Source organism: Chroicocephalus ridibundus, chromosome 1, assembly GCF_963924245.1.
Source record: "Chroicocephalus ridibundus chromosome 1, bChrRid1.1, whole genome shotgun sequence".
NCBI classification, from domain to species: Eukaryota; Metazoa; Chordata; class Aves; order Charadriiformes; family Laridae; genus Chroicocephalus; species Chroicocephalus ridibundus.
The window spans coordinates 98,403,009-98,420,134 of record NC_086284.1 but is presented as its reverse complement, the minus strand read 5'-3'; the positions used below and the strand labels follow the sequence as shown (position 1 = coordinate 98,420,134).

The 17,126-nt window shown below is 40.8% G+C and overlaps 1 protein-coding gene across 10 annotated transcripts in view; it reads left to right on the top strand.

Annotated features, from left to right (window-relative positions):
* AGPAT3 (1-acylglycerol-3-phosphate O-acyltransferase 3) overlaps positions 1–15,075 on the top strand; it is a 92,882-nt gene extending 77,807 nt beyond the window's left edge. For all 10 annotated transcript variants that reach the window (XM_063344639.1, XM_063344585.1, XM_063344614.1 and 7 more), the window contains 7 exons: positions 3,153–3,322; positions 3,508–3,669; positions 6,242–6,395; positions 6,849–6,951; positions 10,092–10,167; positions 13,165–13,363; positions 14,084–15,075. In XM_063344639.1, coding sequence (XP_063200709.1) covers positions 3,153–3,322; positions 3,508–3,669; positions 6,242–6,395; positions 6,849–6,951; positions 10,092–10,167; positions 13,165–13,363; positions 14,084–14,172 — 953 coding nt within the window. In that variant the 3' untranslated portion in view covers positions 14,173–15,075. The remainder of the gene's footprint in view (positions 1–3,152; positions 3,323–3,507; positions 3,670–6,241; positions 6,396–6,848; positions 6,952–10,091; positions 10,168–13,164; positions 13,364–14,083) is intronic.
* The last annotated feature ends 2,051 nt before the right edge of the window (positions 15,076–17,126 follow it).

Below are 17,126 nucleotides of genomic sequence, written 5' to 3'. Positions count from 1 at the left end.
GGAAAAATCACATTTTAAATGCTGTTACCTTTTATTTTGTATACACTGGAAATAACCTACACTATTGTTCAAAAAGGTTTGGAGGAGTTGAGTAGATAATTGGGTTGTACCTAGGATAACCCCTCATGTATAGCCTAATATAAATTAAATGATTGAGAAATTAAACTATGAAAATTAATGTAAATGTTATATGGGATTGCAGAGTGTCGATGGCCTGTAATGGAAGAGCTGACAGAATATGCACTTCAATTCTGATTTATAACAAATTAAGTAAGCCGTGTAAATGCGGCAGTTCAAATGCTGCCATTCATAATGAAATATATTTCATTATGTGGAAGCCTTTTGGCAATGAACCTGTAGGTTGGTCTTCTGTTCTGGATGCGATGTTTTGCTCGCTTACTCCAAGCTGTTTAGTTTTAAGCTGAGGGCGTTCATCAGAGCTGTCTGTAACAGAAGCTGCTCTGCCCATCCGGCAGAGGATCGGTGTGCAGGGGTTGGTACACCGGTGATTGTGTATCTGGCTATGTACTCTAGCCCGCTGAAAACCACGCTCTGTTCTTACCCTGTCTCTTCTCAAATACATAAAGCACCCCTTCAGAAGGGGAAGGAGATAGACTCTATCCGGTGTTTGTGGCAGACGTTTGGGGAAAAAAGTCTGTTGGGCTCTGGGCTCAACGTAAACCCTTTGCAACGCATGTAATTCACAACAGGTAGCCTGTACTACAAGCTCTCTCTCCTACATCAGCTCCTTTTAGATGACTTATGCCTTTGGAGAGCTCAGCACATTTGTTTTAGTCCGGTTGCAAAAATAATCTCTCAAATGTTAGTACTTTAAACTGAGAGGTGGGCTATGCCTCTTGTTTGCTTTGTTTCGGGGTGGCTTGCAAGGCTATAAACCCGCCTGCCTTGGCGTGTGGGAACCCCGGCTACAGGAGGGGGTTTGTTGTAGAGAGGTGTTGCTTGTCCCCTGCAGGAAGCATCGCAAGTAGCACAAGTGTTCCTGTCCCTTCATTCAGAAGGATGGGCTTGCTGTAGCATCAGCAGGATTGGTGCCACGCAAAATAGCTGTAACCCACACACCAAATAAAAGGAAATGAGCCCACTCCCGGTTATAATTACATCATTTATCAGTACGCTTGTAAAGGACAATCTGTTTCCTCGTATTAATTCTCCGGCTCATCAACCCTCCTCTCTCAGTATGAACTCTGGCAAATCTCTCAGCAAAGCGTCCTCTGCTATTTTAGAGTGAACGGTAGAAGAAAAGCTCTGCAGAAAATCATCCACACCTGGCTCTGTGGAATTTTTTTTCTGAATTTGAAGAAGAAACACACCCATTTTATTTTATTTTTGGTAAGAAAATGCAGCAACTGTAGCAGGTACTGGAGATGTTCCTCCTTAGAACATAGACAGCAATGGAAAGGGAAACTCACTCAGAGTACCACACTGTGTTTGGTACCACTACTCCATTTTGCCGGCCACCTGCTTGGAAGAGCATAGCTCTCAACTGAGGACACGCTTGCTGTCCTCTTTTCCCTTTTACTGAGCCAGGATAACCAGAGCAAGAAAGGTAAGTGATCACATCCTTTGCAAAGGAGACAAAGCTGGAAAGCAATGATAGAAACCTCTAGCTGGTATAAACTATTATTCTGTCTTTCCTCTGCTATATTTCCAGTTTACCAGGGTCACACTCTCTTCATCAGCAAGTTGCATAACTATGTCGTGCCTCCAAATGAGTGAGTCTTGGAAATGACACAGGGGAATAATGTGGTGGATAAGTGGTCACATGGGGAATATACATGAAAAAACTACTGCTGGAGAAGTTATGTATCTTGAGCAGACCAGGATTGGTTTTCCCTATCATTCACTCAAACACTGTGTTTGCCTTCTCTCTGATGGGTTCCAAAATTGGACCCACTCTTATTTGGCAGTATGGACAGATTACCTTGTCGTGATCCTGCTGATCAGAAGCCCTTTTGCAGGAAAGCGCTGCTCCATTTTGCAAAACCAGGGCCTCTCGATGGAAAGCTGAAATACTGAGTGGCAGAACCTGATGTAGAGAACTGAGGGGGTGCCTTCCAGTTTTGACCCTGCAAGTTTGTTGTAGTAGTGCAGGAAGAGTTGAACTTTTTAACTGCCATATTTGTGCAACCAAATTTTGATTGCATCCATATCTCATTGAAATGAGAAAATACCAATGACTACAGTTCGCATGGAAGCAAATCTTCCTACTGGGAGGGTGAACTATTCTCATACTTCCTACAGTTGTCCCATGATACAAGCAATGCCTTCCGTCTGCCTGGTTGTACTGAAATGAGAGAAATAGGCTAACCGTAGCATCTACATTCAGTGCGTACTGAATTTAAGTGGAGGGGTTTTTATAAGATGAAAAAAGGGGAGGTGGAAAATAAGAAGAGTGGGTGATGAAGGAAATGTTCAGGGTGGAGTATGAGAGATGCTGGGATATTGGAAAGCTGGACAAGACAGACGAGAAAGGGCTCATTCTTTCTTTTGCAGTAAGACACAATTTACCATTCCTGGCTTTGCCTGGGTATTTTGATAAATTAGCTCAATTCTGTGGTGCTTTTGACTCTGTGTTGATGACCATAATACAGAACGATTAGAGTCCTGTGTTGTAATATTAAAATCTATTGCAGAAGATCTATGGCACTGTGTCCCTTTAAAAGCTCTTTATTGGTCTGTTTACCTCCATAAAGCTTGTTTCATGTTGAGTAAAAGCATTAGGCTGCATCTATGCATAATTTGTATTCCACCTGGGAGAAACTGTGCTCATTTAGTGGAGCAATCAACGGCTTAACTGTCTGTTTTCAGGCACAAAGTTTTGGAGTTTCTGTCAGTGATCATGAAAGTTCACATTCATAATATAATGCCCAAACTTGTCATGGTTAAAAACTTGTTAAATTATCTATAATGCATATATCTAGTGTGCTAAATACTGCTTGAGGGTGGTGATGTTATTTGGTCTATACCTGTCTCAGCTCTCATTTCATCTCTAGTGGATTGGATTGAAAAGGCGGCAGTGTTGTTTGGAGTCAGAAGAGAGTAAGCACTGAATGGGGCTGGAGGTGAAACGCTAAATGCTTTTTGTAAGCAGCACCCCTAACTCCTCTCTCTGTCTTCATCATGTTTGTCAGAGTTGGTAATGCTGCTGGAATGGTGGTCAGGCACAGAGTGCACCTTGTTCTCAGACGAGGCCACGGTGAACACCTTTGGGAAAGAACACGTCATCATCATCTTGAATCACAACTTTGAAATCGACTTCTTGTGTGGCTGGACTATGACAGAGCGCTTTGGAGTGCTAGGGGTACGTGAGGCCATGAGCTTTCCCTTCATCTGGAGGACTATAGGTCTATTTAAAACCCATGCACATACAATTTCTTTGCATTTGAGTGTCCATCAACTCTTTGTCAACTTTAATGTCTTTGTTTGATCTCATTGTTCCAATCAGCAAATGACATTTTTGGATTGTTATTTTTGTTTTTCTCCAAGAGTTCCAAAGTTCTTGCTAAGAGAGAGCTACTATATGTGCCCCTGATTGGCTGGACGTGGTACTTCCTTGAGATTGTTTTCTGCAAAAGGAAATGGGAAGAAGATAGAGATACGGTTATTGAAGGATTAAAACGTTTGGCTGATTATCCTGAATATATGTGGGTAAGTACCGAGTTCCTCCTCTAGTATTGACTGCTAGAAGTGAAATGATGACAGAGATGCTCATGTGATACTGTAGCCTTATATATCAGGAAAAGGTCTGCTCATCTTCAAGTGTTGTCAAGGAAAACCTGTGCTCTGTTTCAGGAGGTCTTTTTGGGTGCGCTGGTAAAGTGTTGCTCTGTTTGCCTGTTGGTAAGGGAAGTCATTTGGGAAACAGTTCAGAAGCTTGCATAGGTAATTAGAAGCTTGTAAATCAGGCTTGTATAATACTTGTTAATTTTGCCTGATCTTATTTTTACCTTTAAAAAAAAACTAACAGCCTATATTCGACTGCCAAATCTATATAACCCTAAGCTACGTTTTCTGAGGTAGGCTAAAAAGACACATACACACAAAAGTCTTTTCTGGAGAAGTGAGTGAATTGGGATGTGGAAATACACAGACCATGAGCTTTGATAGGAAGTTCTTGTTAGTGTGTTCATTGATCTATGAAATGACGGGTTTCCCAAAAAGGGTCTATGAGAGTATATGGTAAGCTTACATCTGCTTTTGCAATTATGCTTTTCCTTTTTATTTTGATATTATTTGAAGTCAAGGGTGAAACATCTATGTTTCATTATGGGCAACGTTATTAGATTTTACTGCAGCAACAGAGTAATATAATCAACCTATTAAGCTTCTTTTAATATTGAATGCAAACGTTTTGATAAATTTACTGGTTTGCTTTTACAGCAGCACATGTAATTTGGCTCATAAAACACTTTAAGAGGCTTTTTGTGCATTTTAAGTGATTTTTCAATATTATCCAGCATAGCTTGTTAAAATGAATAGTGAAATAGTAAGCCTTAACTAGCACATTGTGAATGCGTCATTTGTGATTTTCTGTCATTACAAAGATATAAAAAATAAGAACCTGGAGAATGTATTTTAAACTGCATAATTGCTTGAATATATGGATGTGAACTACATTTAAAATATCCTGATTAGTGTGGGGGAAAGAAAATAAGAAAAAACCCGCCCAATTAAAAAATCTCAAGACTGCACTTTAGTTGCAAACCTATATGTTTTAATGATTCTACGATTGAGAACCAAGGACTAGTCTCTGGGGAAAACAAGTAGAAAATATAAATGCAAAGTGCAGTTAGCATTGATTATTTAAATCAAGACTTCCTGCTTGGTAATTTAAATGATGATTAAAATTGACTTGAGTAAATCAATTTCCTAATTTTTGTGCATTGTAAGTGCCACAATTAGGGCTGTCTGTGCACCCTTCCTTCGTGAGGTCTTTCTCACATGTGCACTGCAGCGCAGTCTGTACCTCCCTCGCCTACTTGGTCCAGAAGGATCACCGGGCCATTGACTAGAAGAGGGTGAGAATTTGGTATAGAGGAAAGAGCTTGCATTGCAGACTGGGGCTGAGATTGCAGTGTTACGCTCTGAATCTTGTGCCGCCCTCACCACTTGGTGGTGGTTGGTCAGATTGTCATAATGGATGTGCTCTCAAGGGCCAAATGAAGATTGCAGCACCATCTCCCGTTCTCCCACTAACAGGTCTAACTCTCGTGTCTGTGGCTTTATGGTCTTAACACTCATTTAACTTACCTTTTGTGGTGCACAGTATGTGGATACACTACAGAGAAAAAGTCAAGCAACCGCAATACTGACAAACATCAGATACCTGGCGATGCATTCGACAAGTCTTTCTTTTGAATTGCAATGTTACAGCATTGCATGATACTGCTGGGAGACAGTAGTAGCAACATGCCCTTCTCCCCCTCCATCGCTTGCCAGGGATGCAGAGGTTTGTGTGTTCCAATGCAGCAATGTTTTCTATTGCTGGTGCAATGGGAATGGTGCCCTAGGGCCCTCAGAAGGGCTTTGTCTTCTCTTGGCTTTGCATTGCTTCTGGTCTGTCTCTCTCTCTCAACTAGAGCAAAGGTAATATAGATGCCGGAGGAAGGACAAGTCGATCTTTTGTGCTGCTTGAAGTCAGTATGGGAGGATTCAAGGCTTTAGTAGTCACTTAGAATACCACAGTCAGATTGGTGCCTTACAAGATGAACAAGGTACGGGTTTTAGGGAAAGGCACCATTTTTTATGAACACAAATGATACAAATGAAATAGAAAATCAGAAAAGGTTTCAGACAAACAAGTTTGTCTTCAGATGAGTAATTCTGGTTGTACAGTACACATTTTAAGTGAGGTAGCGAGTGATTAATATGTATTTTTCCTAAAGTGGTTGTGTACTGGTATTTGGATTGCTTTTTCTGACTTGTAGATTAGTCCACCGTTAGCGAGCCAAAGCCTTCAGAGATATTTTTTTAAGTAAAGGTTTCAGTTATAGCCACTTAGACTTTTTGTCACCTTAAATTTGGTACCGGTGTTGTTAAATATAAGTGTAAATGAGTTGTGAGGTGGTGCTTATGCCTAATACTTGATGATCAAGTGAGACAGTTGAAGTGTGTGCACGTGCGTGGATGTATGTTTATCTTACACAAATTTTGAGTATTCTGCTTGGTTTCTTTTGATCTCAAGTTGTCCTCGTTGTTGCCTTTTGTCTTGTTGTACTAGTTTCTCCTGTACTGTGAAGGAACTCGTTTTACAGAGACCAAGCATCGTATCAGTATGGAGGTAGCTGAATCCAAGGGATTGCCTAAACTGAAATACCACCTGTTGCCCAGAACCAAAGGTTTCACCACTGCTGTCCAGTGTCTCAGGGGAACAGGTACTTGCAACTACTACTTTTTCTTTGCATTAATTGCAGTGTGTTGTTTAGTATACTCCTGTGTAGCACAGTGTAGTATACACCGTTGTTCATTACGTCCATTACAATTAGTGAGTTGGCAGGAATAAGCGTTTAGCATGTCAGCCGTTAATTTGTGCCACATAACTCTCAGATACCAGTCTTAAAAAATAATAAACCTTTCATGTATGTCATCGTTGCTTAGTTCATCAAGTTGTCTTGTGTTTTGGTAACACATATACTATGTAGATGGGAATGTCATGTGGCTGATAGAGATAAATACAACACGTAAACACAAAGTAGTGAAGGACCCTGCTACCTGATGTCATTAATGCAAGGCTCGCACAAGGCCTTGTTGCTGTCTAATGTAAGGATGCCGGCAACGTGGTTGCTAGAATTGCTGATATAACAACCGTATTTTCTTTTTTGTAACAGTTTCAGCAGTGTATGATGTAACACTAAATTTCAGAGGAAACAAGAACCCGTCTTTATTAGGAATTCTTTATGGAAAGAAATATGAAGCAGATATGTGTGTAAGGTGAGCATATAATGATGGAGGTGAGCCCTAAGGTGCGTGCTTTGGCATGTTGAATTGTATTCAGATTTTACAGGGTAATGTCCTTTGCTGTAGTCCCTTTTCCTTGTCCTTGAAGCTTCTCTGCAGGCTACAAAGACCTCTGCGTTTCCCCCTTGCTTTAGTTCGCTTTCATGTGTGAGATTCCGTAATATCACCCAGCAAATCAGAGAGCTCTGAGCAGACTCTAAGCCTGGGTACGACCGCATTGTCATTACAGGGTTTCCCCAAATTTTGTGCAGTGAGGACACTAGTCCACATTTTTTTTTTCCTTTCTCTGATGGGAACAGAAAACCAACTGTTCTGCTCTCTTCCCGGTCTCCTGCGAGCACATGCATAGTATAAATAGCCTGTCCAACGTCAGTAGTCTCTTGTAGTAAATGGTGTAAAGCTCTTTACTGTGCCAGTTTCTCTCCTTCTCTCACATGGTTTGATTAGTGGATTAGAAGTTCAATCATGCTGAAATTCTGACATCGTATGAATGAGGTGGCACATTCCTCACATTTCTCATTACTCTTTTACCTGAAAGAGTAACTGCTAACACCTAACTCCATACAGCATGTACACACATGCACGTACACACACGTTTTCTCTTTGTTGCTTTCTCCGTGTTGTCTTCTGCTTTTAAGGCTTCCTTGTGATCGTAAGAACTACCGACCCTTCCCTGTTGAATTTCTTCTTTTTCCCTTTTATGTTTGCACCTGGCAAATGACGTGGTGGTTCTCTCCAAAGTTCTTTTGACAGTTCACTTCTTCTCTGGGGACTTCACCCACATCACCCACACTTTGGAAAACATTGCTACGTTCTGGTGATGAGATTGGTGTTTGGTATTTAAAAGAAAAAAGGAAAATAAAAAAGCCTTACTACCCCCACTCCTTTCCCCTGTGGCCATGGGTCTGCATTGCAGATGTGTGGTACTGGCTCTATACGTTGTCCTTCTACAGGGCAGGTGTGTCTTGCCAGAGCCTCCAAGGGTGAAAGACTTTGTAGGGAATCACACTGATGATCCATTGTGTGGAGGTATAGCAGCAACAGTTTTGTGGAACAAATGCTCCCTCAGGGGAGGGGAGAGTGCTGCAGCCCTAGTGAGGAAGGGAAGGACGTGCATTCCAGTTGTGCAACTTCCACAACATTTTAGCCTTCAGTTAGAAAGAAGGCCGCAGAAGTCTGGGGAGAGGTGAGGTCACTCGTTTGCAAGGGGTTTCATTTTGGCTATTTACACTTGCCAGACATATTCCTGATGAGGAAAGTGAGCAGACAACTTACAGCTAGCAAAACAGCTGGTCAGGTGGCTGCCACCTGTAATGCCATACTGATGGCAGATGCATGTAGCATGTCTAGCGAGATCTGGGGTACACATGCATGGATGTACATCTCTATAATTAGACATTGAAGAGCAGCTGCATTCAGTTAAATATCCTATGGATTGCTAATGCAGATGCAAGTTGGTTTTATTTATTGGTGAGGTAGCGGGAGGAAAGAAAAATGTAGTTTTCAATAGTCATTAGAAAAGGTTTGGGTTCATAAAATTCTGTTGAGGATGATGTTGCCAGGTAAAATTACGAATTGTACCCTATTATAGAAACTAATGACTTTGTTCAGATAATTTTGATTTAAAAGATGTTTGTGGGCTGAATCAGCAATCTCAAGCTGATTGAAGCTTTTTCTCTATCTTGGAGAGGAAGCTGTGAGAATAAGGAAACTATTTTTACAGTCTTTATGCTGAAAATTGAACATGTCCTTAATGTGCCAGCAGACTTTGCTTAGCTCAGAGAAAGGAAGAATATAAGCTCTTGTTCTTCGTATATGCATATGCAGTTACCTGTGCAGAGGTACGAAGCTTAGCTCTTTGCAGAGGATCCAGTCTTTCTCCTGACTGGCTCCAGAGAAAATAATCAGCTAAATTACCAAATGTTATTTATTGCTGTGAGTACCCTCTAGTGGTGATAGCAATACAGCGATAAATTTACCAGAGAGCTTTCAGCAAATGACTTTTTACTGAGCTTTTATTGAGCATTATTTATATTAATTGAGCGGCTTCTCCTGTTAGAGCTAATGAAAGTAAATCTGTAAAATCCGGTGTTAAATTTGTTTATGGGATGCAGAAATTATTAGAAATGTATTAGAATGCCTTCCCTCTGCTGCTGCAGACTTGAAGGCTTTAGTTCATACTGCAGAAATATATTCCCTGGTTGAACCGCAGCAAGTAAGTTGTATCTGGAATCACTGAGTCTGGAGCCCTCCAAGAGGTCACCCTTCTGTTCTTATTGCCCTGCTATAAGAGGGCAATGATACAGTCCAAGTGGTGCCAAAATATGGTCAAGCTGAGGGTAAGGTGTCTGTGCCTGCCCTCTACAGACTGAGCAACTTTCTAAATTGATCCAGGACTGAGATGTGTGCCACTGAGAAAAGAGATGATACATTTGTGAGCATGTTAGTGGCCTCTCTTGGCAAATAAAAGAATGCAGGAAAATGGTTGGCTCTTCACCACTAGAAAGAGGCTCTTAAAAGGTGCCTGTTCTCGGTCAGGTCAGGTCAGTACCTGGAGCTGGGTGTAATTTTTGCATGCACCCGGAACGGCATGCCTCAATCTGTAGGGCTGGAGAGGCAAGGAGAGAGAAGTGCAGTTGCTGTAGAAGATGCTTTCCTTAGAGTTGGTATGAAGTGAATTTTTAACCACCCCTCCCATTCCTTCCAAAATGGGGTTTTCACTAACAAAAAGTAACAAACAGTTATCCTGCGGTTTGCCACTTGCTTATCTTTTCCCAGCGCTGGGTGCCTCAGTCTGAGCTCACTGGGAATCAACCAGTGAGGTTCTGGTGAAGGAAGAACAGTGTTTGAATGGGAAATGCTTGTTTTACTGATGCGCTCTGAAATTGATAGGAGCTTGTACAGTTTATTTTCTCTCAGGAATCTTGAGTTTTAGGTGTTGCTTAAGTCCCAGTTCTCTGCGTTTCAGACCTCTGCCATCAGTGACAGTATTATCTGTAGCTTATGCCTTTCACTGAATAGAAGATCTTCCCTAGTAAAGGTCTAAAGTCAAATACCTGGATTTCCCCTTAACTCTTCTTTTTTTTCCTTTTTTAATGTTTCTACTAAACTAGGAGATTTCCTCTGGAAGATATCCCTCAAGATGAAAAAGAAGCTGCAAACTGGCTTCATAAGCTTTACCAGGAAAAGGTAAACAGATTTGCTTTCTTTTCTCTCTTTTGGGACTTTCACGGTGGTAGTGTATTAAGGCACTGAGTAATGCACACTATTCCACTGGATGGAGAGAAGAGATGGAAATATCATGTATAATTTGGCAGCCATCCCTCTAACCGCTGAAAAGAGCGGTACAGAAGAGCCCCTTGGCCACAGTGGGCTGGTGAGTGAATAGGTCTCAAATTGCTGGGAAACACAATGGGATTCAGAGGTATATCTGAGTTGCAGAAGACTAATAGCAATCCACTGTCTATTTATATTCTTCATCTCTTGGGTCTCTCATACATTTCTAAAAGCTTCATTTTCCCTGTGGGTGTCTTTAGGCACTCAACAAGAGTGATAACTGTATGTCAGGGAGAGCCGGTCCAGCTCTTAGCTGCAATTGTCCTTCGCTTTCATGTTTCTTCCACTGTCACTTTTCTTCTGCCTCCTGGTAATACCTCTGCAGTGGGATCTGCTGCCAGGGACGGATGTAGCACATGCTCAGCATGCCTTCAAACGGCTCAAAGCTTTTTCTCGTGTATTGTATTTTTCTTTTTTACCTTAGATGGTTAATTTCTTCAACACGGATTTAACAGTTCTGTGAGGAGGAGGAGGAGAGAACTGTAATTAATGTAGCCCAGACCTAATTGGTGGATTGTTGAACTTGAAATGTGTATCTTGATTTTTGTGTTGCTTATCTTTGTGGCAAAACAGAGGAGCACGGAAACTTTAACTGTCTTGGGCTTTCTTCTGCTGTGTTGACCTGTGCTGCAGCATTTCCAAGGTTATGCTTAGCCTGTAGGTAGGCAGCAGATTGTTCTGAGTTTCATTTGGTTCATTTTAACCTAATTTGTTTGAATACCTAAGCTCTAATTCAATTAAGGGGAGTGAAGTTATCTTACAAAAAATGGTAGCTATCATCATCTTCTCCCAGTGCCTCCCATTAGCAGGTGTATCAAACTAGCTTGTTGGGTCAGTTAGTGTAATATGGGATTAGATACCTTTAAACAAACAAACAAACAAAAAAACCCAACAAACAACCCCAAATAAAATTTGGGCTCCTTGAATCCTGTCTCCTGCTATCAGGGACACGCCATCATGTAATTCCCTTGTGAAAAGGCTCCTGGACGTAAGAATTCCTTCTGACGTTGCCTGGCTGGAGGAGCAGACGTTAAGGTGTATGTTCCAGGTGTGGTCTTTCTCTGCTTGGCTCCTGCTTTGTTAAATAGTGAATGCAGAGCTAGAGCAGATGGCGCACAGAGCATTCATTCATTCCGCTCGGTGCCATTCTTTGGGCAGAATGCTCTGCTTTGCTTCCAGAGGGACGGCTTGGTGTTCCTTGCTTGTGTCAGTTGTACCTCTGTTCAACTTTTGGTGTGAGGTGTTGCTGGGGAGGTATTACTTACATATGTAGGTATTTTATATATTGATCTTATAGTGTGTCCTGGTTTGAGGTAGAACAGAACCAATTTTCTGTTCAGTAATTTTACTTTTCAGTTAAGTCTCTTTTAACTAAGTGAAATTAACGGCATATTTTTCAGACAGTGTCTGCTGCTTACAGAGTGATAAGGTCTGATGTTTACGGTTAATACCAAAGAATGGTATGCAGAGAGGCTCTTGTTTATACTCATTGCTATAACAGCCAAGGTCAGCTAACTTTTTTGTGTGCCACATTGGAGGGTTGGAAGCAGACCTCCTGTAAAGGGTCGCACATGTGGGGAGGAGTGAACACAACAGGTGACCCAAATCTGACCCACAGGGTATTACATCCCATCTGCCTCATGCTCAGTATAAAAGCTGAGGGGTCAAAGGGATCAGCCTCTTTTCTTCAGTGGCTGACGTCTGAGGAGGACTCTGTCTGTTCGTCTGCCTTTCATCCTGATCTGTGCGTTCCTGAATCCAGTTCCTGCCTGTCACTGAGTCCAGGCTTGGACTTTCCCAGTGCCTGTTGGTGATGTGATTGTCATCCTAGGAGCTCGATATTGGTTTTGTATATATTGTATATATTTAATTATTTTCTTATTAATATTGCTGTCTTTTTATTATTAATATTTCATTAAAGTAGTTTTAGTTTCTTTTCAACCCGTAAGTCTCTCTCCCTTATTCTCTCTCCCTTCTCTTCTGGGAAGAGACAGAGATTAAAAGAGAGCATCTGTCATTTGTTTAGTGGCCAGCCCAGCGTAAACCACGACATGGTGTTAGCAATATGTTGTAACTGGATTCCTTAAAGTGCTCTTCCCGCACAGAGGGTATGTCCTCAAAAGGCTGTGTTATTGGCAAGGAACGCCTTGTGCTCCTCAGCCCTTTATAAGGGAAGGTAAAAGAAAAACAGCTTAACTGGGGAAAAATAAGAAGCAGCCAAACTTGAGCCATCCTTGGTAATGGCTTGGAAACCTTACAAAACATTCTTACAAACTGAGGGAAGACTGTGGGCATGCTGCTCCTTTGGCTCATGTGTCTCGTGATTGCATCTCTCTGCAGGCTGAGATCAGGGTACAACTACTCTGTTGAAGTCCTGGGCTTATGGCTGGCACATGTCTCTGCTGGTTAGCTTGTGCTTTGCCTTCCTCTTCTGGCTGTATATACAGATTTTTCTGCTGTCCTTTGCTAAACCATGCTGACCTTATTGGAAGTGAAAGCGGGAAGAAAAAGAAGAGAGGCAGGTAGTGCCTGAATTGGCCTCTGGCCTTGACGCTGCCCTAATATTCCTAAGCAATTAAGAGAAGAGATGAAGGTATTTGGCAGTGGAGAGGCTGATATGGTTTCAGTTTCTGATGGTGGCCAAGATTGCCTTCAGAGGGTTAATATGGTAGCCTTGGCAGTCAACAGAAATGCCCAAACATATGACAGCAGATGGAAGTCGATGCTGTGAACTCTTGATGGGTGTTTACTACAGATACTGTCCTTGATGTTGTCCTGGAGTTGACTATTCTTGGATTGCTTGGTGCAAACATTATGAACATGTTTTCGTCTATTTTCTTTTTCTCCCAGGATGCTTTGCAAGAGATGTATAATCAGGAAGGCATATTTCCTGGCCAGCAGTTTAAACCTCCTAGGAGACCATGGACTCTCCTAAACTTTCTTTTTTGGGCCACAGTTCTCCTCTCTCCTCTCTTCACATTTGGCTTTGGAGTTTTTGCAAGTGGATCACCTCTCCTTATCCTTGCATTCCTGGGACTTGTTGGAGCAGGTAATAAAAGCAGAGAAGATGCTACACCCAAAATGACATGTAACAGGATCCATTACCTCCAATAAATTCTGTATGTTAATTAATTAATATGAATGGGGCTTGCAGAAGAGTACTTGGAGCTTACTTGTAGTCTTTATGTTGTATAGCGTTCTTATTATTTCAAGAGCTTTAATGCAGACAGGCTTGCCTTCATATCTTAGGCAATATGTATAGCAATCAATAGCAATTGAGTCTTGTAGCCCATTATTATGGTGCCTGAAGGAGAAAGTACTTTTACTGTGCACTTTATCTGTGAATTAAAAAAAAAAAAAAAAAAAGGCAAACAAAATACAAAAAACCCAAACCCTCAACCTTCCCCCTTCAAACAAAAAACCCTAAAAAAAACCCACAACCCAAAAACCAAAGGGTGGGGGGGAGGACATATGCTTCAGCGTGCATACTACCTGTCCTGTGAATCAACATCGAAGCATTAATTATATTTTTAAATCTGGATTGTCCTGCTCTTTTAGTGCCATCTGACCTGTGATCCGTGTGTGGCCTCATACTTGGTCTATAGTCAATATATAAAATATAGTCTATAGCCTCACTGTTGGTCTATAGTCAGTACTGTCTTCAGGACTGGGTTAACTCTTGTTGGTTCTGCTTGTGTGTTTACATGTAACTTCCTAAATCCTTGAACTGGTTTTAATATGCCTCCCATTTCTCTGTTATATTTTAAAGCTTCCTTTGGAGTTCGTAGACTGATAGGAGTAACTGAAATAGAAAAAGGCTCCAGCTATGGCAACCAAGAATTCAAGAAAAAGGAGTAACTGACAGCTGCAGTTCAGCACATATAACCAGACTATGGTATCCGATTAATTTCAGTTAAAAAAACAACAACAAACACTTAGAAACTATCTTTTTCTTAATAACTGATGACTAATATTAATGAATAAAACTTGAGCCAAGAATGAAGAAGTTGGAGGCATCAACTGAAGAGAACACATCAACTTTCTGCCTGTTTAAGGATTACTGTAGTCAAACTATGGGAGAAAATCTGTGGTGGGGTGTAAGAAGAAACTAATTTTTCTTGCTTTGTTGCGGGACTTGGGGGTGGGGGAGAAACGAGGGCATTGGCCATGGCCACGTGCATCTTCAGATGACTGAATACACTGGTTTCTGTCAAGAGCACTACACTCACTTTTACAACAGGAGCCATTGAATGTTTCCTCTAGCTAAAGCCAATGTAATGTTTGTTGATTTCCAACTTTTTTTATTAATGAGCCAGGAAAAAACAACCCTTCTTAAATTAATTGACCGATGTTCATTGGGTTAGAGTCATTTTTGGAAAGGCTGTGTTGTCATGGCTACAGATTAAATCCTATTTGTATGTTACACTGATCCTTTTATTTTCAGGCAAGGTCTTAAAACTTCTGTAATGCGAGCGAATGGATAGTGGAGTTTGGAAGCAGTGCGTTATTGATCAGCACAAACTATAGAACAGATCCACTAGTATTAAAACAGTATAAAGTTCTTATCATATCTCCTGCTAACTGCTCAAGGCTGTTTAATTTCAAAATATTACTTCAGTCTTGACTGTTGTTTGCCCTGTTTCACATCATACAGGTACGATAATCTTGAATAGTCTGTTTGGACGTGTTTTGTTTTCTGAATTAATGCTGACAGTGGGATTTGGAGTTGTGCAAAGAAGGAAATTTATTCAGTTTTCCTGACGTTTTCTCCTTTTATTTCTGTTCACGTCTCTCATCACCAAAGTCCAGTTCAGCCAACCTCTCTCAGTAAAGTGGGAGGCAGCAGCAGAAACCAGCACAATAGTTTTCAAAATGTCTTCTTTTACAAGAATTTGAAAGGGAGAGGTCTGTATCGATCGGATTTCGAATACTGGCATCTCTTGAACTTTTAATAAGAGTTTTGACATTGATTCAAATGGGGCCAGGATCTTACCCTGTGTGCTGTAATGATAAAGTGTGCTGCACTTTGTACTTGGTCGTGCTTTAGATGCTAATGTGAAATATATTGCAAGGTAAGCTGTGCTGTTAAGCGTTAGAAAGAGTACGGGGTCTCTTCAGGGATTTTAAATATCTTTAGTTTTGCTTGTTGACCTTTGGGTTTTTTTCACTGAAAATTAGAGATCAGAATCATGGCTGTACTTGTCTCTTGCTTGGTTTTTTTTCTTTCCTTTTTTTTCTTTTTCACAAACACACATTCTGAGTTTTGTAGATTGCTGCTGCATGCATAGCTGGAGAATTATTTGCAAACAGATGGGAACTACCTGTATAGTCAAGGCTGAAGGCCACAATCTGCATTTGGCTACACTCAGAAGTTGGTGAAATGGGTTGCAGATCTACAGCTGAGGGCAGAAGGTGACCCTCGGGGTCTGTATTTTTAACCCAGCTGCCACTAGAATGTTTATCTCACTTCTGTAAACAGCAGATCTCATCAAAGCACTGGTCGTTATTTTCATCTTTGCTCTAGTAACCAAGATAAGAGAGTAATAATTTACCTTCTCTTCATATTTACTTTTAACTGTCGGAATGTAACCCACAGATTTTTCTGTTTTCAAACACTGGAAGAGCAATTTTGTAACTTAGAAAAATATTTTACTTGGGGTCATTAAGCGCTGTTCTGTCATGCACTTGATTTTTATTTGTGGTCTTTTCAACAGGAGGATTTGAAGGATGGCCTATGTTGTCTGTCTCCTGTTAAACTCATCCTCTACTGAATCATTGTACCTGTAGCCCCAGCGTTAGTATGTCATCTTTGTCCCCGGAATAAATCTTCCCTAAGATAGGGGATGCAACACTGTTGTTAATGTTAGTGGAATTTGGAATATGCGTTGGGATTGAGGAGAACAGAGCCTAGCCGTGACTCTGGTTTTCCTTGCTGGATGTTTTTTGTACTCTGTCCTTAAATATGGTTAGGCTTCCAAATGCTGATAGAGACAGCTCTCTGGCTTTTCCCTGTTTTTTTAACTGGAGGACTAAAAGCAGTGGGCTTTTCTTTCTTTTCTTTATTCTTTTTCTTTTTTCCTTAAGTAATTCAGTAATGGATATATTTCTTGCTTCTTAGAAAGATGTTACAGGTGCTGTACACTTGCTTCCTGAAGATGATACTAAATATGTATAAATTGTACTGGCTTAGCAGAGTGAGGCTTGCAAAGCAGGCTGACCATTGACTATGTTTTATACTTAGATTTTGAGCAGTATGTTAATGGGCATGACAAAAATTTCACACAATAAGTCTCCTCTTAATGCTAAGAGGGGAGATGCTTAAAGGAGAAGGGAATTAATAGCCTTTCTTTTTACGGGATCCTTTTCTCCTCTTAGTGCATGTAACTCCCTGTTAGGAATCATGGGATTAGTGCATGTACATCAAGGGGAGAATAATCAACATTTCATATTTTCTTATCATAACTTATTGGTCATGCTTTCTTTTTGAAAATATAATAAATACATCATCCGTTACCTAAATTTTGCTCTTCTAAACAGACATATCAGTAACTATTTGGAAAACTGGAATATACAGCAATGCACAAAACAGTACAAAACCAACACAAATCTCTGCATTTTGAATTTTATCTCCTCAAATAGGGGTTTTTATACACACGCACGCACACACGTACACAGAGTATGTATAAATTAAAATGACTGGAAATAGCTGAAGTTTATGTCACTAATGAAGATTAGCAGGTGGCTTGGATTGGAAAAGTGAGCATAGATTTTATATCTTATTTTCTTCTGGTTTAATAGAACATAGCTTGTAT